Genomic DNA, 23,983 nt, shown 5'->3' on the forward strand with positions numbered 1-23,983 from the left:
AACAATAATTAGCTCAACAATGTCGGATGTATTTTATCTTCAGCAGATTATAAATCAGTGTGAGAATATCTGACGTGGCGTTATTCATTCAAGCTTTACAGACTGTTTAAAGAGTCCTCTCCTGCTGATGTTCAGGTGTATATCAGTATGTAGTGTCTCTACTTTAAAGAGTCCTCTCCTGCTGATGTTCAGGTGTATATCAGTATGTAGTGTCTCTACTTTAAAGAGTCCTCTCCTGCTGATGTTCAGGTGTATATCAGTATGTAGTGTCTCTACTTTAAAGAGTCCTCTCCTGCTGATGTTCAGGTGTATATCAGTATGTAGTGTCTCTACTTTAAAGAGTCCTCTCCTGCTGATGTTCAGGTGTATATCAGTATGTAGTGTCTCTACTTTAAAGAGTCCTCTCCTGCTGATGTTCAGGTGTATATCAGTATGTAGTGTCTCTACTTTAAAGAGTCCTCTCCTGCTGATGTTCAGGTGTATATCAGTATGTAGTGTCTCTACTTTAAAGAGTCCTCTCCTGCTGATGTTCAGGTGTATATCAGTATGTAGTGTCTCTACTTTAAAGAGTCCTCTCCTGCTGATGTTCAGGTGTATATCAGTATGTAGTGTCTCTACTTTAAAGAGTCCTCTCCTGCTGATGTTCAGGTGTATATCAGTATGTAGTGTCTCTACTTTAAAGAGTCCTCTCCTGCTGATGTTCAGGTGTATATCAGTATTTAGTGTCTCTACTTTAAAGAGTCCTCTCCTGCTGATGTTCAGGTGTATATCAGTATGTAGTGTCTCTACTTTAAAGAGTCCTCTCCTGCTGATGTTCAGGTGTATATCAGTATTTAGTGTCTCTACTTTAAAGAGTCCTCTCCTGCTGATGTTCAGGTGTATATCAGTATGTAGTGTCTATACTTTAAAGAGTCTTCTCCTGCTGATGTTCAGGTGTATATCAGTATGTAGTGTCTCTACTTTAAAGAGTCCTCTCCTGCTGATGTCCAGGTGTATATCAGTATTTAGTGTCTCTACATGTCTCCATGCTTTAATGTTCAAAAAGCTCTTTATTCTTCTCATACTGCCTGTGCTGCAGCACCTCTTTTCACCCTCTGTCTGAAACCAGAGCCCAGTCTGCTCTGATTGGTTAGCTGGCCGGCTCTGTTCCGATTGGTCAACTGCTTAGAGATGTCCCGTCCCTTAGCCTATCACGTACAATGTGTTGGAGCGCTAGCCAAGAGTAGCGCGAGTGTTACAAAGTGAGGAAGTAAACAAAGGAGTCCAGTGGAGGCGTTGAGGCAGAACCTCGGGGACCTTTGAGGAGTGTGTGCATGCACAGAAACCTACATAATGCACACCATGGACGGAAAACCCCCAAACAGCATCAAAGAGACTCGTTAATACTTTGCTTCAAACAGAATTTGAGGTACTTTATTTCCACTTTTTCTCTCAGTTGTCTTTTCTTGTTTTGCACCCTTTCGATCTTCATCACCACGAGACTATCTCGCTCGCCGCTGCACACCTTTCAGAATAATCTGGAAAAGAGATTGGAAAACTTTGAGTGTTCTCATCTGGTGGACCTGAACGCAGCGAACACTGACTTTCTGCTGGGCTCTTATTAGCTGCCGGGTTGTCTCCGGGGGGTTTGAAGGTGAACGAGCAGAATGGAGCAACATTTAGAGAGGCTGCTGTAAAAAGGATCCTCAGGCTCGATCGATGAGGAGAGAGATGGGCTGCAGATGGAACGTGTGTGTTTTATAAGATCGGACAGTTAAGAATAAAAACAGAAAGTGGAGGAACCGTCAGGGTGGAGGTTTCCAGAGGGAAGAGCCTGTGCGTGGAGAGCGTGGAGAGATTACAGCCGGGCCTCTTTATGTACCGGGAGGTGGAGGTGTGCTCCTGCTGTCGACACGTCCAGATCCGTGTCAGCTGATTGCTATGGCAACGCAGGGTTTCATTGCACACTTAAGGACCTTTTAACTTTTTCCTTAATGTATTTTATTTCATTGGATATTTGACTTTAACTTCTTAACTATCCTTAGTTATTGTAATTTAATCGGACATTTTAATTTTTAATTACTTCTGTTTTGTTACAGTGACATCACTATGTAACACTTGCGCTCTATTGGCTAGCGCTCTAACACATTGCGTGATAAGCTAAGGGGCGGGATATCTTGAAGCGGTTGACCAATCACAACAGAGCTGGCCAGCTAACCGATCAGAGCAGACTGGGCTCTGGTTTCAGAAAGAAGGCGAAAAGAGGTATTTTTCTCAGGCAGTATGAGAAAAGTAGAGACCTTTTTGAACATTAAAGCATGGAGACATGTCCCAGTAGAGACACTGGACATCAGCAGGAGAGGACTCTTTAAAGTAGAGACACTACATACTGATATACACCTGATCATCGGCAGGAGAGGACTCTTTAAAGTAGAGACACTACATACTGATATACACCTGAACATCAGCAGGAGAGGACTCTTTAAAGTAGAGACACTACATACTGATATACACCTGAACATCAGCAGGAGAGGACTCTTTAAAGTAGAGATACTGATATACACCTGAACATCAGCAGGAGAGGACTCTTTAAAGTAGAGACACTAAATACTGATATACACCTGAACATCAACAGGAGAGGACTCTTTAAAGTAGAGACACTACATACTGATATCCACCTGAACATCAGCAGGAGAGGACTCTTTAAAGTAGAGACACTACATACTGATATACACCTGAACATCAGCAGGAGAGGACTCTTTAAAGTAGAGACACTACACACTGATATACACCTGAACATCAGCAGGAGAGGACTCTTTAAAGTAGAGACACTACATACTGATATACACCTGAACATCAGCAGGAGAGGACTCTTTAAAGTAGAGACACTACATACTGATATACACCTGCACATCAGCAGGAGAGGACTCTTTAAAGCAGAGACACTACATACTGATATACACCTGAACATCGGCAGGAGAGGACTCTTTAAAGTAGAGACACTAAATACTGATATACACCTGAACATCGGCAGGAGAGGACTCTTTAAAGTAGAGACACTACATACTGATATACACCTGATCATCGGCAGGAGAGGACTCTTTAAAGTAGAGACACTACATACTGATATACACCTGAACATCGGCAGGAGAGGACTCTTTAAAGTAGAGACACTACATACTGATATACACCTGAACATCAGCAGGAGAGGACTCTTTAAAGTAGAGACACTACATACTGATATACACCTGAACATCAGCAGGAGAGGACTCTTTAAAGTAGAGACACTACATACTGATATCCACCTGAACATCAGCAGGAGAGGACTCTTTAAAGTAGAGACACTACATACTGATATACACCTGAACATCAGCAGGAGAGGACTCTTTAAAGTAGAGATACTACATACTGATATACACCTGAACATCAGCAGGAGAGGACTCTTTAAAGTAGAGACACTACTCTTTAACAGATCAGTTTAGATCAAATATAAATGTCACGACTCAAAGTGACGGCGATCAAAGCAATTAGTTCCAGACGAAAAGCCAACACTCAAAATGTCCATTATGATCTTATTTTATTCCCAGAGCAATATGACTTTACATCACCCCACCATCAAGGGCGAGAATAAAACATAAATAAAACATTCTTACAAAATGTTGCGATAGATCACAAATGAAACCTTTTTTTTTTTACATTTGATTTGTTTTATACATAAATCATATTTACACATTTGCCCTTCTTTTTTTGTTGGGAATGAAACCATCGTGTACCACAGTACGAACATTTCCTTCGTCGTCTCAAAGCGAGAGGTATAAAAGCTCTCCTCTCGCTAGTGCATTTCATTTTATCGTCAAGATTTAAGGCTACGCAGGGAGGGGGGGGGGGGGCGTCTGATTGTCCCGTGGCTTTCCTTTCCCCACACCACAGCTGCTGATGACTGGATTCACTGAATAACCAATTACAATCTCTGACAACTTATTTGTTCGGCCAGTCGGAAAGCCACCGTCTCATTCTCTCCGCGTGTCGATGACCGGCTGAGAAACATGTTCTCACAGCGGGGGGGAAATGTCAAAACAAAATAGTTTCCTGCTTTCTAGTTGTTTGATGTAGTCATAGGTGCAGCGCTTCCTAGTGGTCAAAACTACGGTGGCCCGAAAGGGGCAAACATTTCCAATGAGGAGAAACGCGCTGCCGCTTCGGAAACGATGCAGATTTAAAAACACAAATGTTCCGAAACACATAAACAAACATCTCCAGCAACTCGACGACACATTCAGAAAACATTCAGCGACCTGAGGAAACACGCAGCGCTTACTAAAAGCTGCAGAAACCAAACCGAAGTTGCCGAAGATGTTTCGTGTGTGTCGGCACGTTTATCTATTTGTATTCGCATCGTTTCTGAAAATGTAAAATGTTTCTTTCGTAGCGACGCACTTCTCGGCCACCGTACGAAGCCATCAGCAAAAGCCACGAAGCGGCTGATTGGCCGGCCCTTGGAGCCTCTTAAGAAGACACACCGTAATAAACCAGCGCGGACATGAAGTCGAATCCTCAACAAAGACGGCGAGTTAACAAACAAGCAGTTAAAACGCGAGACAACGCGGCGCTGCTTTGTGAATCACGGGGGAAGGACCTTAGTTTAGCTTCCTACCTGTCCAGCAGGCAGTGCCCACATCTGGGCTTGGATCAAGCTCAAGAATTAAGACATGTCTATCGGAAACTTCGCCTCAAACTCGCTACTGGTCTTTACTTTCATTTCAACGTCAACACAAATTTGAAATGTTTTGACCACGTAGCATCATTTGGTGTGTTTAGCTTCTCGTTCTCTCGGTAGCTAAACAGCCTTTTGAAACGTGTCCACATTCAGTCTGTTCTGAGAAGCGAGCAGACGGGAGCAGACGGGAGCAGACGGGAGCAGACGGGAGCGATCGGTGCGCTACCTGCACAGATACATGCAATTAAACATGAAGGGAAGCCCCGCTCGTCATCCACATAAAAGCCCATTGGAGGAAGATCAGGCTCGTATCCTCTGAAGCACGCTGAAGGATATGAATTGAGCCATTAGATGCTGGGAGAGACGTCTCAATACTCTCATTACTGGACGTCTGCAGAAAGAGACACATCTGGAGAACTCCATTATTCAAAGCAACAGAAGGATCGATGCTACGAAACCTTACTGGAGGACTACGGGAGGTATTTAAACTGCATGCGTCTCGCTAACTGGAGGCAGCATTAGTCAAGTCTGCTTCAAATGGTGAGTCGACATGTTGCCATGCCGACCTTCTTCTGTGGTTTCTTCTACTCATCGTCAAGAAGGGAGGATTAGAAGCTTTTCCCGAGCTGGTTGGGAATCGTATTTCCATCCAAGCGGCGCGTGGTGCCGTCTGTGGCAGCGCTCGGTCACCTTGGAAAACAGCCCGTTGGTGTGTGTGTGTGTGTGTGTGTGTGTGTGTGTGTGTGTGTGTGTGTTGAAATTGGTGTGTGTGCAAAGTACAAAGGAATTTTGTGGAGCAGAATACCCAACATGCTTTTCTGTGTTTTCTTAATTCATGTGTTCCAGGGATAAATGAAAGCCCCCGTAACAAGCGACTTGCGGCAGAAACTAAAAGCCGTGGATTTTGAAACCCGTTCTTGAAAGTCTCTGCGTTTCGATCGTGTTGTGGAGAGGATTTAGAAGGCGCCGTGAAGCCTGGCGGAGCAGCGGTGTTATGCCTGTGTGTACTCTGCGGAGACACATTCTTCTGAAAGGGATGGATGAGGATGAGGATGAAGAAGAGGAAGAGGAGGAAGAGTGTCTCTCAGCAGAAGAAGATCTCTCCGTCCAGAGGAGGCTCGGGGAGGTGCTGAGGGTCTGCAGGAGGAGAGAGGGGTCAGCGTCACACGAGAGGAATCACTGACAATAGCCTCAGTGTGTGTGTTCCAATGTGTGTGTTCCAGTGTGTGTGTTCCAATGTGTGTGTGTTCCAATGTGTGTGTGTTCCAATGTGTGTGTTCCAATGTGTGTGTATCAATGTGTGTGTTCCAATGTGTGTGTGTTCCAATGTGTGTGTTCCAATGTGTGTGTATCAATGTGTGTGTTCCAATGTGTGTGTGTTCCAATGTGTGTGTATCAATGTGTGTATATCAATATGTGTGTGTTCCAATGTGTGTATATCAATGTGTGTGTGTTCCAATGTGTGTGTTCCAGTGTGTGTATATCGATCTGTGTGTGTTCCAGTGTGTGTGTGTTCCAATGTGTGTGTTCCAATGTGTGTGTATCAATGTGTGTGTGTTCCAATGTGTGTGTTCCAATGTGTGTGTATCAATGTGTGTGTTCCAATGTGTGTGTGTTCCAATGTGTGTGTTCCAATGTGTGTGTATCAATGTGTGTGTTCCAATGTGTGTGTGTTCCAATGTGTGTGTATCAATGTGTGTATATCAATATGTGTGTGTTCCAATGTGTGTATATCAATGTGTGTGTGTTCCAATGTGTGTGTTCCAGTGTGTGTGTTCCAATGTGTGTATATCGATCTGTGTGTGTTCCAGTGTGTGTGTGTTCCAATGTGTGTGTTCCAATGTGTGTGTATCAATGTGTGTGTTCCAATGTGTGTGTGTTCCAATGTGTGTGTTCCAATGTGTGTGTATCAATGTGTGTGTTCCAATGTGTGTGTGTTCCAATGTGTGTGTTCCAATGTGTGTGTATCAATGTGTGTGTTCCAATGTGTGTGTGTTCCAATGTGTGTGTATCAATGTGTGTATATCAATATGTGTGTGTTCCAATGTGTGTATATCAATGTGTGTGTGTTCCAATGTGTGTGTTCCAGTGTGTGTGTTCCAATGTGTGTATATCGATCTGTGTGTGTTCCAGTGTGTGTGTTCCAGTGTGTGTGTTTCAATGTGTGTGTATCAGTGTGTGTGTTCCAATGTGTGTGTGTGTGTGTATCAATGTGTGTGTGTGTGTGTGTGTGTGTGTGTGTGTGTGTGTGTGTGCGTGTGTGTATCAATGTGTGTGTGTGTGTGTGTGTGTGTGTGTGTGTGTGTGTGTGTGTGTGTGTGTGTGCATCAATGTGTGTGTATCAATGTGTGTGTGTGTATCAATGTGTGTGTGTGTGCATCAATGTGTGTGTATCAATGTGTGTGTGTGTGTGTGTGTATCAATGTGTGTGTGTGTGTGTGTGTGTGTGTGCATCAATGTGTGTGTATCAATGTGTGTGTGTGTGTGTGTGTGTGTGTGTGTGTGTGTGTGTGTGTGTGTGTGTGTGCGCATCAATGTGTGTGTATCAATGTGTGTGTGTATCAATGTGTGTGTGTGTGTGTGTGCGCATCAATGTGTGTGTATCAATGTGTGTGTATCAGTGTGTGTGTGTGGGTGTGTGCATCAATGTGTGTGTATCAGTGTGTGTGTGTGTGTGTGTGTGTGTGTGTGTGTGTGTGTGTGTGCATCAATGTGTGTGTGTGTGTGTGTGTGTGTGTGTGTGTGTGTGTGTGTGTGTGTGTGTGTGTGTGTGTGTGTGTGTGTGTGTGTGTGTGTGTGTGTGTGTGCATCAATGTGTGTGTGCATCAATGTGTGTGTGTGTGTGTGTATGTGTGTGTATCAGTGTGTGTGTGTGTGTGTGTGTGTGTGTGTGTGTGTGTGTGTGTGTGTGTGTGTGTGTCCTCTCTATGTGCTGCTGTTCTATCCATGCAGGCAAACAGAGACATGTTTCTCAAACTAAAACAAAAGTGCTGTTTCTATAAACTCGCACCGAGGTGACTCCAAAGCAGCGAGAGGACGCTGGACACATGTTGGATCTCTAGCCTAACGATTGCTTTAAAAGACTTGGGCTCTGATCCTTAAAAAAGTGAGCCTTGATATTTATTACAATATCTATAAATGATGTTTTAAGATGAGTTGCTGTTTCTGAGAGGGCTCTTGTGCGATACTGAACGTCCTTGATTGAAACTGCTTCAGTCGAGTCTAAATGTTTGCATGGACTTCTCACCGACGTTACATCTGCACTTCTAAGATACACATCTGATCTTTGCTAAATGTAAAAGCTGCATCACTGCTCGGCACACCGGACAGGGTGTTATCTACTATTCATTACATGGCTTCGATGAATACTCAATTCTGATTGGTCAATTCAGAACACGTGACACGTTGTTAATCCAGAACGCTGTCAAGGACTTATTGACCGTTGTTAAGGACGCTCACACCTGCAGAAACAAGTCCGGTCGATTTAACTGTTCAGTTTGGCTGAAACTGGGACAAGAAAGCAGCGGAGAAATACCGGGGCAGAAACCCTCCTTTTTACGCAGCGGTCCAGATAGACATCAACCGGCGACACATATTCAGTGTGCAGCTCCTTTGGCATGAGGGCAGGGATATCTAGATACCTTCCAAGGTCTGACATCATGAAGTGTGCTACTTTTAAAGCAAGCAACGATGTTTTCAAATCTGTAATCAAAAAGCTCCTCAAAAACGCTATCGAAGCAGTTCCTGCCGTTGCTACGGTAACAACGGACTATTTTTCTCAACGGACTTTCTTAGCGGATGCATGTCATTTTAAATCAATAATAGCCTAGTATTTTTTAAATCAATACAAACATTTTCTAAATCTATAAAAGCATTTAAATTAATATTGGGAGTCATGTCGTCACTTTGTTGAGAAGGTGGCCACACATCTTAGCGGGTGTTCTTTTCCCGCCTGCACATTATCCCGTACAAAAGATTTCCGCGCAGGCTTCAAAACAGCCTCTTCCTGCACTCTGATCACATGGTACTTGTTATATTTGTGTGTTCCCTGGACAACAGATCCTGTGTTTCTCTACCTGCCGCCTGCGGACCCCCCCCTTTGCCTTTCTTCTTCTTCTTCTTGTCCTTGCAGAGCGTCAGGAGGCTCTTCTGCTTGTTGGCCTCGTTGCCCTTCAGGCTGGACGAGCTGAAGGGGTTCAGGCCCTTCCCTCTGGGTCTGGAGCGGGGGGGGGGGTCCGGCTGGGGGTCCGGCTCCAGAGACTGGGAGTCATCCGACGCTGTGGAGGGCGTCGTCTGGAGGAGAGAGAGAGGCACAGCTGTTATACACACCTGGCGGAGAACATGCAGGAAATGTGCTAAAAGTATTTTATTTATTATTATTATTATTATTTTTAAATACGTATGAGTATATTTGTTTGTGTTAACTGCTCATCAATATTTTTTATATTATTTACTATTATTTGTATTTGTATATTCTAATTAATTATATATACAGTTATATATACAGTGGGGCAACCATTGTGCAAGTTCTCCCACTTAAAAAGATGAGAGAGGCCTGTAATGTTCCTCCTAGGTACACTTCAACGATGAGAGACAGCATGGGGGGAAAGAATCCAGGAAATCACATTGTAGGATCTTTAATGAATTAATTGGTAAATTCCTCTGTAAATAAGTATTTGGTCTCCTCCAAACAAACAAGATGTCTGGCTCTCACAGACCTGTAACTTCTTCTTTAAGAGCCTCCTCTGTCCTCCACTCGTTAACTGTATTAATGGCACCTGTTTGAACTCGTTATCAGTATACAATCATCTGTTCCAGTGTGTCTGTTCGCTGCAGACTGCCTACAGGTCAGAATACGCTGACCCTGGATCAGTTCAGAGTCTCCTCTCACCTCCGACAGCGCGACCTCCTCCATCTTCTGGACCTGCCTCTGCACGGCCTCTCTGTCTCTCTCCAGCTTCCTCTGGGCGTCCCTCAGCCTCTCCAGGTCTCTCTGGTACTCCTCCTTCCTGCTCTGAAGACCCTTCCTCTCCTCCTGCAGCTGCTGCTCCTGCTGCTGCACCTCCTCCTCCTGCAGTGGGGGCGGAGCAGTCAGGGATTTATTGAAAGGGTACGCTACCAAAGTACCAAGGATTAAGTATTTAGATATTCTAAGGTAACTAGATGCACAGGTAGGTAGACTAGGTGTGCAGAATTACACACGCATAGACACAGTGCCGTCGAGTCACCTGTCCGTGCAGAAGCCCCTCCCTCTCCAGCAGCTGCTCCTCCCTCCTCTCCCACTCCCTCTCCCTCCTCCTCTTCTCCTCACTGTGGGCGTTCTGCTGCCTCTGCAGAGCGCTCACTTCCTGTCTCTGTTTCTCCAGACTGCGCTGCTTCTCCTGTTCGATCAGAGAGCCTCCAGGCCGGGGGGGGGGGGCGCGACGAAGAGGAGGAGGAGGAAGAGCTGAGGGCCAACCGCTGGTCCTCCATGAAGCTGTCCTGCTGCACCACCACCGCCTACACACACACACACACACACACACACACACACACACACACACACACACACACACACACACACACACACACACACACACACACACACACACACACACACACACACCACACACACACACACACACACACACACACACACACACACACACACACACACACACACACACACACACACACACACACCAAGTTTGAGTCCATCTCTAATTTCAATTTTCTACATACTGATATACACCTGAACATCAGCTGGAGAGGACTCTTTAAAGTAGAGACACTACATACTGATATACACCTGAACATCAGCAGGAGAGGACTCTTTAAAGTAGAGACACTACATACTGATATACACCTGAACATCAGCAGGAGAGGACTCTTTAAAGTAGAGACACTACATACTGATATACGCCTGAACATCAGCAGGAGAGGACTCTTTAAAGTAGAGACACTACATACTGATATACACCTGACCATCAGCAGGAGAGGACTCTTTAAAGTAGAGACACTACATACTGATATACACCTGAACATCAGCAGGAGAGGACTCTTTAAAGTAGAGACACTACATACTGATATACACCTGAACATCAGCAGGAGAGGACTCTTTAAAGTAGAGACACTACATGCTGATATACACCTGAACATCAGCAGGAGAGGACTCTTTAAAGTAGAGACACTACATACTGATATACACCTGAACACCAGCAGGAGAGGACTCTTTAAAGTAGAGACACTACATACTGATATTCACCTGAACATCAGCAGGAGAGGACTCTTTAAAGTAGAGACACTACATACTGATATACACCTGAACATCAGCAGGAGAGGACTCTTTAAAGTAGAGACACTACATACTGATATACACCTGAACATCAGCAGGAGAGGACTCTTTAAAGTAGAGACACTACACACTGATATACACTTGAGCATCAGCAGGAGAGTACTCTTTAAAGTAGAGACACTACATACTGATATACACCTGAACATCAGCAGGAGAGGACTCTTTAAAGTAGAGACACTACATACTGATATCCACCTGAACATCAGCAGGAGAGGACTCTTTAAAGTAGAGACACTACACACTGATATACACCTGAACATCAGCAGGAGAGGACTCTTTAAAGTAGAGACACTACATACTGATATACACCTGAACATCAGCAGGAGAGGACTCTTTAAAGTAGAGACACTACATCCTGATATACACCTGAACATCAGCAGGAGAGGACTCTTTAAAGTAGAGACACTACATACTGATATACACCTGAACATCAGCAGGAGAGGACTCTTTAAAGTAGATACACTACATACTGATATACACCTGAACATCGGCAGGAGAGCACTCTTTAAAGTAGAGACACTACATACTGATATACACCTGAACATCGGCAGGAGAGCACTCTTTAAAGTAGAGACACTACATACTGATATACACCTGAACATCAGCAGGAGAGAACTCTTTAAAGTAACACTACATACTGATATACACCTGAACATCAGCGGGAGAGGACTCTTTAAAGTAGAGACACTACATACTGATATACACCTGAACATCAGCAGGAGAGGACTCTTTAAAGTAGAGACACTACATACTGATATACACCTGAGCATCAGCAGGAGAGGACTCTTTAAAGTAGAGACACTACATACTGATATACACCTGAGCATCAGCAGGAGAGGACTCTTTAAAGTAGAGACACTACATACTGATATACACCTGAACATCAGCAGGAGAGGACTCTTTAAAGTAGAGACACTACATACTGATATACACCTGAACATCAGCAGGAGAGGACTCTTTAAAGTAGAGACACTACATACTGATATACACCTGCACATCAGCAGGAGAGGACTCTTTAAAGTAGAGACACTACATACTGATATACACCTGAACATCAGCAGGAGAGGACTCTTTAAAGTAGAGACACTACATACTGATATACACCTGAACATCAACAGGAGAGGACTCTTTAAAGTAGAGACACTACATACTGATATACACCTGAACACCAGCAGGAGAGGACTCTTTAAAGTAGAGACACTACATACTGATATTCACCTGAACATCAGCAGGAGAGGACTCTTTAAAGTAGAGACACTACATACTGATATACACCTGAACATCAGCAGGTGAGGACTCTTTAAAGTAGAGACACTACATACTGATATACACCTGAACATCAGCAGGAGAGGACTCTTTAAAGTAGAGACACTACATACTGATATACACCTGAACATCAGCAGGAGAGGACTCTTTAAAGTAGAGACACTACATACTGATATACACCTGAACATCAGCAGGAGAGGACTCTTTAAAGTAGAGACACTACATACTGATATGTCCTCTTTAAACGTAGTTACCTGCAGAGTGTTGAGCAGCAGATGCAGGTTGGAGACACTGTTCAGGACCGACTGTTGGAGAAAATACATCACATCATCAAATCAAGTGAAAACACGTATCTCTGCTTGTTAAAATACTCCACTGACGGCAGGAGAGCTTGATTTTAAACTTGTTCCTTTAACAAGCCGCAGCCGGTGAGTTCTGGTCCTATGAATGTATGGAGTGGACTCTCTCAGACGACACCGGCATTAAGCCTGATGAGTTAAAGTGATGCGACCTTTCCTACATTCAGACTCTGACAAAGAGACGAGGCCGCGAGCGTCCGGCTGCCAGCACTGTTTACTCTGACTAAAAGGCTCCAATTAACGTTCAACATTTAAAACTCCGGGAATATGCAGGACGTGTAAAGACAGCATGTGTGACAGAAAGGGTAGGATTTATAATTAAAATGTACAGCAACAGCATGTTTCATCAGAAAACACTTTTTGTTAAATCGTGTTTAATAGATACTGTGTTGGCCTATTTAGCTTGATGACTTAATCAGAGTCAGACATTGGGTTTTGTACGATTTACTCCATTTTCGAATTTGATAAATAAACGATAAATAAAAAAAGTAAAATGTCAAATAGGAGAAATAACTAAATACAAAACAATTGAATAAATTCTTAGAATACAGAATGTTTGACCACATTTGGCCTAAAGTAGGTTTTTTAATAAAACATGTTTTATTTCAGAATAAACCTTTAATATTAATATTTTATTGCAATATTTTATTTCTTTTTTATCTCATAATTTCGATTTTCTTATCTCATAATTTCGACTTTCTTATCTCATAATTTCGACTTTCTTATCTCATAATTTCGACTTTCTTATCTCATAATTTCGACTTTCTTATCTCATAATTTCGTCTTTTTTATCTCATAATTTCGACTTTCTTATCTCATAATTTCGTCTTTTTTATCTCATAATTTCGACTTTCTTATCTCATAATTATGACTTTTTATCTCATTATTATAACTTTTTATCTCATAATTTCGACTTTCTTATCTCATAATTTCGACTTTCTTATCTCATAATTTCGACTTTCTTATCTCATAATTATGACTTTTTATCTCATTATTATAACTTTTTATCTCATAATTTCGACTTTCTTATCTCATAATTTCGATTTTTTTTTTACTCATAATTTCGACTTTCTTATCTCATAATTTCGACTTTCTTATCTCATAATTTCGACTTTCTTATCTCATAACTTCGACTTTCTTATCTCATAATTTCGACTTTCTTATCTCATTATTATGACTTTTTATCTCATTATTATGACTTTTTATCTCATATTTTCGACCTTTTTATCTCATAATTTCGACCTTTTTATCTCATAATTTCGACTTTCTTATCTCATAATTTCGACCTTTTTATCTCATAATTTCGACTTTCTTATCTCATAATTTCGACTTTCTTATCTCATAATTTCGACTTTCTTATCTCATAATTTCGACTTTCTTATCTCATAATTTCGACTTTCTTATCTCATAATTATGACTTTTTATCTCATTATTATAACTTTTTATCTCATAATTTCGACTTTCTTATCTCATAATTTCGACTTTCTTATCTCATAATTTCGACTTTCTTATCTCATAATTTCGACTTTCTTATCTCATAATTTCGACTTTCTTATCTCATAACTTCGACTTTCTTATCTCATAATTTCGACTTTCTTATCTCATTATTATGACTTTTTATCTCATTATTATGACTTTTTATCTCATATTTTCGACCTTTTTATCTCATAATTTCGACCTTTTTATCTCATAATTTCGACTTTCTTATCTCATAATTTCGACCTTTTTATCTCATAATTTCGACTTTCTTATCTCATAATTTCGACTTTCTTATCTCATAATTTCGACTTTCTTATCTCATAACTTCGACTTTCTTATCTCATAATTTCGACTTTCTTATCTCATAATTTCGACTTTCTTATTTCATAATTATGACTTTTCATGGGGATTTTATTTTTTTCAAGTGGCGGAAATGGGCTTCCATAACTTCATATATTTCATAAGAGTTTAATTCAATAAAAAATAAAAAAAACCTGTTTATTCAGATGTCGGGCTGGATTTAAAACATATTTTGGTTATTCTTGGATATTTATTTATTGTTTGCAGAGGATTATTTAACCACATGCAAGATTGTAGCTTATATTGAGTCTTAGGATGTCCATTTCTATCTCTCCTACTCAATGAATACCTGTTTTATGATATATTGCTACTTACTGTACTGCATATCGAAAACCAATATTAATAATGAGTGCTTCAGCTGCGGCCGGCGCATGAATGAAAGCAGACACATGTGACAGCAAGAGTCTCCATGTGAACAGCTGTTATCGAGTTAGAGACAGGAAGTGTGTGTTACCTCACTGTTCTTCTTCAGCAGCAGCAGCAGGTTGGCGTTTCCTCCCTGCACACACACACACACACACACACACACACACACACACACACACACACACACACACACACACACACACACACACACACACACACACACACACACACACACACACACACACACACACACACACACACACACACACACACACACACACACACACACACACACACACACACACACACACACACACACACACACACACACACACACACACACACACACACACACACACACACACACACACACACACACACACACACACACACACACACTTAGGACTGTACAGCAGGAAACAGTAATGTACACACACACATCTGTTAGTGTGTCTCATTATGTGTGTGTGTGTGTGTGTGTGTGTGTGTGTGTGTGTGTGTGTGTGTGTGTGTGTGTGTGTGTGTGTGTGTGTGTGTGTGTGTGTGTGCATACGGCTGAATGTGATTATAGCTGCACACGTGGGCATGCTGTGATCGTCTAACTGCATCTGGTCTCGTTATGTATTACCGATGTAATAACACGGCGGTCGTAGAGTTCATGGATTGGAAGCAGAGACGCTACGGGCAGAAGCAAGCGCATCGTTCACGGGTCTGTTCTGAGATGTGGGGCCATGTTGCTTTTATTCCATGTCTTCGTTCACACTAAAGCCCCAACATGCACATTTAAGTGGGATTTATTTTATTCTAGTCAGTCGATTTCTTTTAAATCACCATACAGTAAGCATGTTATGATGATTTGCGTATTTAAATATATCAGGTGATGTGTTGTACGATACAGATGTGTCTAAAACCGTCTTATTCTGCCGTATGAATGGCTAGGTCGAGATCCAGAGCTACACCTACACACCGCCCGTTCATTCCCCTCCACCCCTGACTCCTCAAAGAGCTCGTTCCCACCAACGGTGTTTCAGGTTCGGAGCTGGAGCTTGAAAAGCACCGGGTGTTCCTGTTCACACCGCAGCGGAGCCGGTTTGTTTCAAGCACCAAAAAATGGTCCGGCCAGAGCAAAAGCACCGCATACGTCACGCTTACGTCGAGGCGGAGACAGATCAACTCCTGAACAACAACAACAACAAGCCGGCGTTTTATCCAGTTTGTACACAACGATGGAGAAACGTAACAAGCAGCAGTGGTCCACTGAAGAGACCAGCTACCTGCTGGGAATCTGGTCGTCCGAAGAGGTGCAGAGGAAGCTGGAGCACAATCAGCCATTGTTGTTGTTGTTGTTGTCGGTGTGAGCTGTGAGAGGTTTCCGAGCGGTTTGGCTTTATGAAGCAGGCACGCAAACGATGACGCAGCACCAGTCGGACTCTGGGCGGTGTGAACAGAGCCGGAGCTAAACCGAAGAACCGGTTCTGAACCTGAAAAGCTCCAGCACGGAGCTTGAACCGGAGTTGCGTTAATAATAATAATAATATATCAATTTTATATAGCGCTTTTCTGAACCCAAAGACGCTTTACATTTGGGAGGGAGGGTGAATGAGGTATGAGAGCTGCTGGTCGCCATTAGCAACGAGCAGAAGAGTCCCGAGGCGGATCCAGAGAGACAGAGGCTCTTCTTAACGGTGGAGTTAGTGGAGGAGGACGGTTCACAGAGTAGGGAGGAGAGGAACCAGCTGCAGAGGAACTGACCTTCTTCAAAACGCTGTCAGACTCCGTCCGGCGTAAATCCCCCGCCGAATCCTCGCTGTCGTCCCCGTCTCCACCTATGTCAAACATAGAGGGGGACACATGTTGATGTAGAAGAGACATGGAGAAGAGGGGACACATGTTGATGTAGAAGAGACATGAAGAAGAGGGGACACATGTTGATGTAGAAGAGACATGGAGAAGAGGGGACACATGTTGATGTAGAAGAGACGTGAAGAAGAGGGGACACATGTTGATGTAGAAGAGACATGGAGAAGAGGGGACACATGTTGATGTAGAAGAGACATGGAGAAGAGGGGACACATGTTGATGTAGAAGAGACATGAAGAAGAGGGGACACATGTTGATGTAGAAGAGACATGGAGAAGAGGGGACACATGTTGATGTAGAAGAGACATGAAGAAGAGGGGACACATGTTGATGTAGAAGAGACATGAAGAAGAGGGGACACATGTTGATGTAGAAGAGACATGAAGAAGAGGGGACACATGTTGATGTAGAAGAGACATGAAGAAGAGGGGACACATGTTGATGTAGAAGAGACATGGAGAAGAGGGGACACATGTTGATGTAGAAGAGACATGCAGAAGAGGGGACACATGTTGATGTAGAAGAGACATGGAGAAGAGGGGAGTCCTTCAAAGGACACAGTGCTCCGCAGACTCACTCTTGCTGCCGTGCATCTGGTGGCTGTCGAAGCCTCCGAAAGTCTCCGCTCGTCGAGGTAAACTCACGGAGCCTCCGCCCTCCTGCGCGCTGGCCATCGCCCCCCCCAGGCTGCCGTTCACCAGCCCCTGTAACGTCTCCACTGCACACACACACACACACACACACACACACACACACACACACACACACACACACACACACACACACACACACACACACACACACACACACACACACACACACACACACACACACACACACACACACACACACACACACACACACACACACACACACACACACACACACACACACACACACACACACACACACACACACACACACACACACGTACGTCACTAAGCGAATCACCGGCTAACTGTATTACTGCTCTCGGCTCCTGTTACCTAGCAACGATTGACGACCTGTTTGAACCGCAGAGTTGGTTTTACTTACATCTTAAGCGATATCAACTCTGGCTGCTGGAAGGACGTACACAGTATCAGTATATCCACATCTAAGTACCTATTCAAACACCAAGTACTGTGGCCTTCGCAGTGGGAGTCAAACGTGACGACCGTCTGCAGGAGAAACGACATTACTGCCGATTCACATTTTACGTGAAGGGACTCCCCGCCCGAGGCTTCAGGAGAGAACACGGCTGCTCTGCCTCAACCTCTCGAGCTGCTCTCAGACTTTACTTCTTTAGAGCGGCAAACACGTTTCAGGTCGGTTTCACCACACATTGTGAGAGCGGTGGACGACAGGTGCAAACTAGTAATTCTAGTAATTCCTGTCGCGAGTTTTCACGCGTCGGCCTCACCGCAATCCCAGGAATTGGTTGAACCTGTTCCGTTATAGCAGGCATGGGCAAAATAAGGTCCGCGGGCCATATACGGCCGTTGGGCTTTTTAATCCGGTCCGCCGAATATTAGTACAAAATTGTCCAAATGATAGTAAAGACCTTTTTCCTGCAGTACCCGCCATTTCAGTTGATCCCACCACATGGCGCACTCTAGACACTAGGGATGCCAGCGATTATTCGATTATTCGCTACAGTCTCCATAATCGAATATTATTTTTAAAAATCGATTTTATTTATATATATTTTTTTTTATTATTTATGTTTTCTTTTTTTTTTCTGGCTTAGTTTCAACCAAAATATATATAAATATATATATGCTAATATCGGTCGAATAATCGATTATTATTCGCCAGGGCTGCCGAATAATAGACACAATGACCTTCGCTGGAGTCTGGTCTATTCTCTCAGCTGGCCCCGCCCGGCAAGATCTAAGCACCTCACGCTTACATTGGAGGGGGTCGAGATGAACCTGAGCGATAACAGTTCATGGCGAGTACAAGTTGTGACTAGAACGCGACCACACACTTCAGGCAACACTAACCAGGCTTAGTGTGATTCTCACTTTAATGACCATCCGTTCGCTGATATTGGCCATCGAGAAGAGGCAGACGTCTTCCTGTGGTGTCGTATTATTGCAGCCGTCGGATGGAATCAATACACAGGCTACATGTGGCCATCACGAGTACAATCATAACGAAAGCTACGCCGGTAAAATATGCGTGTAGAAAACGGCTTATGCCACAATATGATAGCAACAAGTAGTCAAGATGGTCTGATTAGCTTCGGTTGCTATGCCAACATCACCTGTAGAATGCCAGAGACGCGTTCATAACAGCGCTGTGATGCCACACGGCGTGCAGACTGAAACACATGCACCGATGGGGGGTATGTTCACCTGTTCAAATCTGCTTACTCACTGTAGTGTAGCTTTTTTTTTTTTTTTTTTTTTTTTTTTTTTAAACGTACGGTGTCCTTGGGTGTCACGAAAGGCGCCTAAAAATAAAATGTATTATTATTATTATTATTATTATGTATCAGCTGCCTGTGTGGCAGTCGGACAGTGAAACCTTTCCAGCGGGCGGTAATGCAGCTGAACCTCATCAATAAACGATGCCCCGCGGCCCTCTGGAGAAAGGTACACGGTTGTAGAAGTCGTTCTTTAATTGAATCTGGCTTCGTGTGATTAAAAACTGCCAGACGCAGTCCTCTATTGATGTGGTTGTGAGCGGTGTCGCGGAGAAAATCAGCGACGTAAAACGCCGTGTGGGTCATAAGAAGAACGGGTACATCATGACGCAAACGATGACGCAATAATTCACCTTTGAACCTGCTTCTGTAACAATGAGTGGACCGAAGTAAAGTCGAGTGGCGAGGAGTGGACAGCTAAATATCTTTCACCAATCTGCTACTGGCCCGTCTGACACATTTTGAAACTCATAGCGGCCCCCGAGCCACAGGTTTGCCCACCCCTGCTCTATAGCCGATCGTTAGCTATCAGAAACGCGTGTTTGGCACAGATACATTTCTACGATATTCCAAAGTCAAACTGAGAAACCCCATTGGCTTGTTGTCCAGGGAGCCCTTGCTAAGCTAACTTCCAGGTCGGCCGATTGCAGATCCTCATCCCTGCACCTGGATATGTTATCATGAGGCTTGCCCCAGTCTTTCAGCTGATGTGACGGAAACACATGGATGTAAGAGACTGTCCTGTCTGTAACTGTTTATCCAATCAGAATCAGTCTGCTCTATGTAAAGAATCTCATGCATTATAAAAATAATAATAATACATTTGATTTGTATATCGCTTATCCTGGTGCTCAAAGACGCTTTACATCAAATCAGAAACAGTACACACAAAACAAAACAACATAAACAGTAGTCCTAATCCAGGTATTCCTCTCTTACCCTCCTGCAGGGCGTCCTTCATGATGGCCGCCCCTCGGGGGGGCTCCAGGCTGCAGGCCGACCTGAAGAAGGGCTGCTCTGCGGGGCCCGGACCCTCCCACATCCCCCTGAAGAGAGAGACCTTCTCCTCCAGCAGAGACATGATCTCACTGTCCTTCTGCCGCAACAGCGCTGAGAGAAGAGGACACACTTTAGAGTCTTTCAGAGAGGGCAAAAGTACACATCCTTTACTCGGGTACAAGTACAGAAGTATGGGCTTTGAAAGTACTTCAGTAAAAAGTACCCATAGCTAGCAGCTGCTTTAAAGAGTACCTGACCTCCCTTTATATCAATAGAACAATAATGTCATTGTTAGCTAATGAATGTTTCCATGCTGAACAACGTACAGGTATTTGAGTTCAACATGTGAGAAGTAGAAAGTACAGGTATTTGAGTTCAACATGTAAGAAGTAGAAAGTACAGGTATTTGAGTTCAACATGTAGGAAGTAGAAAGTACAGGTATTTGAGTTCAACATGTAAGAAGTAGAAAGTACAGGTATTTGAGTTCAACATGTAAGAAGTAGAAAGTACAGGTATTTGTGTTCAACATGTAGGAAGTAGAAAGTACAGGTATTTGAGTTCAACATGTAAGAAGTAGAAAGTACAGGTATTTGAGTTCAACATGTAGGAAGTAGAAAGTACAGGTATTTGAGTTCAACATGTAAGAAGTAGAAAGTACAGGTATTTGAGTTCAACATGTAAGAAGTAGAAAGTACAGGTATTTGAGTTCAACATGTAAGAAGTAGAAAGTACAGGTATTTGTGTTCAACATGTAGGAAGTAGAAAGTACAGGTATTTGAGTTCAACATGTAAGAAGTAGAAAGTACAGGTATTTGAGTTCAACATGTAGGAAGTAGAAAGTACAGGTATTTGAGTTCAACATGTAAGAAGTAGAAAGTACAGGTATTTGAGTTCAACATGTAAGAAGTAGAAAGTACAGGTATTTGTGTTCAACATGTAGGAAGTAGAAAGTACAGGTATTTGAGTTCAACATGTAAGAAGTAGAAAGTACAGGTATTTGAGTTCAACATGTAAGAAGTAGAAAGTACAGGTATTTGAGTTCAACATGTGAGAAGTAGAAAGTACAGGTATTTGAGTTCAACATGTAAGAAGTAGAAAGTACAGGTATTTGAGTTCAACATGTGAGAAGTAGAAAGTACAGGTATTTGAGTTCAACATGTAAGAAGTAGAAAGTACAGGTATTTGAGTTCAACATGTAAGAAGTAGAAAGTACAGGTATTTGAGTTCAACATGTAAGAAGTAGAAAGTACAGGTATTTGAGTTCAACATGTAAGAAGTAGAAAGTACAGGTATTTGAGTTCAACATGTAAGAAGTAGAAAGTACAGGTATTTGAGTTCAACATGTGAGAAGTAGAAAGTACAGGTATTTGAGTTCAACATGTAAGAAGTAGAAAGTACAGGTATTTGAGTTCAACATGTGAGAAGTAGAAAGTACAGGTATTTGAGTTCAACATGTAAGAAGTAGAAAGTACAGGTATTTGAGTTCAACATGTAAGAAGTAGAAAGTACAGGTATTTGAGTTCAACATGTAAGAAGTAGAAAGTACAGGTATTTGTGTTCAACATGTAAGAAGTCAAAGTAAAAAGTCTTCAGAAAAAGTCGCAGTGGAGTAAAGTACCGATACCAGAAACATGTACTTCAGTACAGTAACGAAGTATTTGTACTCCACTACGTCCCACCTTGGTAGTGAACGTAAACCTTCCTCAGAAACACTCGTCTCACCTCTCATCTCCTTGTTCTTTGTCTCCTGTTGTCTCTTGTCGTCTTCGGTCTCGCTGGGAATCCCTTCGTCCTCGTCCTTCTCCCTGAGCGAGCAAGGTAACAAAACACCGGGCATTACAACGTTATATTACAAAACCACGTATATGTACTCGTACAGGATCTGCAGCACCTCAAAGTACACGTGTGTTTATGTCTTTAATGTTTAAGCACACAAACAGATGCACCGTGCAGAAGGAGGCAGGAGACCCCGGGCTCCATCTACACCCTGAGGGAACTCACATTTACTTAAGTTTACATGTTAAGGAAATTCTGAAATCAACCGAGATGGCAAACTAATAGAAACATATATATTAAAAATGATAAACAAATTACAATTAAATGTAAAAAAAGAAGAAATTGCAACATCTATGAATAAATAAAAAGTAACGATGAAATTAAAAGTCTGAAAAGTCAATATTTTACAAGATTAGTTCTTTATTTTATACATTAATATATTTTCTCTAAATTAATGTAAAATGTTATTTGATTTATAATATGTTTTCATTTGTCACAGTGGATACCGAAAACAGATATTTATAAAAGCAGTAAAGTATTCACAACAAGCACAAGTTATACTTACACATAATGAAGACATGAATGAAAATAAAAAGAGAGAAGGAGGGAAAGAGACAATAAGAAGAGAGAACGGACAACAACAACAACAACACCAACAACAACAAGAGGAGGCGGACTCAAAGGGAAAAGTCTGATCAGGATTTTGGTGGAGAATATTAGTTTTGATCTATTCCTGAGCGTAGCGTGGTCTCACTGTTATGAGGTCCCCCCCCCCCCCGGGCTGAAGTGGTTTGATCTAGGGGTGGGCGATATGACGATATATATCGTCGTGACGATATTAGGTCTCCACGATATGCTTTTTCAGAGATATCGTCCTATCGTGATAAAAAAAAAAAATTGAAAAATATTTTTTGAAAAAAAAAATAGCGGTAAGGGAAGAGGCTCTCCGTGCGCGGCGCAGGGGGCTATGACAGCAGACGGAGAGCCTCTTCCCCTCCCGCTCCCCTAGCCTCACCTACTGATTTTAATTTCACCATATATCAAGCCCGATCGATTTCACAATGTCAGCGCACCTCTGCTTTCGTTCAGTCCGAGTTGTTTGACACGCTCCCAAAGTCCCCGCCCCCTTTCTTTGCAGCGAGGGAAAACACACTGTTGGCAGTCTGCACACACAGCAATAATGGACGCAGAGTCAGATTCTGATGTAGAATAATTAGATTTAGTCCCCAAAAAGAACTCTACGTCTGTGGTATGGAAATATTTTGGATATAACACAACAGAAACGGAACAAACAAATGTAATTTGCAAAATGTGCAAAAAAGGACATTTCAAAGCGACAGATGGCAACACGTCGGGCTTACGAGACCACCTCAAACGCAAGCACCAGAAAGAGCATGCAGAGACTGAGTGCAAGGTCCCCCGCGTGTGAATGCACAATCTACCGCAGCGACTGCACCAAAACAAACTACCATAGGGCAGGCATTTCATCAAGAGGCTCCTGATGGAAAGACTAGCAAACGGTGGAAAGACGTAACTGACGCGGTGGCGTTTTATGTTTTCCCTTCAGTTATGCTAAAGTCTTTTATTGCACTTCAAGTCTAAAGTTTACATTTTAATTGTTTGGCACTGACTTTTCCTCATTGATGTTTTATGTTTTACTTAGTTATGTGTTACCCTCCTTTTCATGTTTATTGATGTTCACTGCTCACTTGTTCATTCAGGGTTTCATTTCTGAAATAAAACCAGCTTGAAATGCTATGTTGGTCGGTTACTCCTTTTTGTTTTAGTTTCTGTTACCTTGTCGGTGCTTGTTCTGTTAAGTAACTTGAAGAATAACCATAATAACCGACATGAAAAAATATCGTGATTTATATCGTCTATCGTGATACTGCTTGAAAATATCGTGATAACATATTTTTCAATATCGCCCACCCCTAGTTTGATCCTCTCCTTAAAGTGAGCTCTCCAGCGTCAGAACGTGCCTGAGAACATCCCATAATCCTCCTGACGGCAGAGTACCTTCGTTACAGACACGGGACGCGTCTAACTCCTGGGTTACACTCATAGAGGAACCTTA

At 42.7% G+C, this 23,983-nt stretch overlaps 1 protein-coding gene across 1 annotated transcript in view; it reads right to left on the reverse strand.

The window, feature by feature from the left end:
* Positions 1-3,539: 3,539 nt before the first annotated feature.
* Positions 3,540-23,983, reverse strand: part of LOC117441638 (A-kinase anchor protein 13-like) — a 96,054-nt gene continuing 75,610 nt past the window's right edge. Inside the window, 11 exon segments of the mRNA XM_034077700.2 lie at positions 3,540-5,833; positions 8,773-8,989; positions 9,588-9,767; positions 9,925-10,095; positions 10,097-10,195; positions 12,551-12,601; positions 14,949-14,993; positions 16,613-16,686; positions 17,298-17,438; positions 20,070-20,240; positions 21,853-21,935. Of these exon segments, the coding sequence (XP_033933591.1) occupies positions 5,781-5,833; positions 8,773-8,989; positions 9,588-9,767; positions 9,925-10,095; positions 10,097-10,195; positions 12,551-12,601; positions 14,949-14,993; positions 16,613-16,686; positions 17,298-17,438; positions 20,070-20,240; positions 21,853-21,935 (1,285 nt within the window). The 3' untranslated portion in view covers positions 3,540-5,780.

Source organism: Pseudochaenichthys georgianus, chromosome 3 (genome assembly GCF_902827115.2).
Source record: "Pseudochaenichthys georgianus chromosome 3, fPseGeo1.2, whole genome shotgun sequence".
Lineage (NCBI taxonomy): Eukaryota > Metazoa > Chordata > Actinopteri > Perciformes > Channichthyidae > Pseudochaenichthys > Pseudochaenichthys georgianus.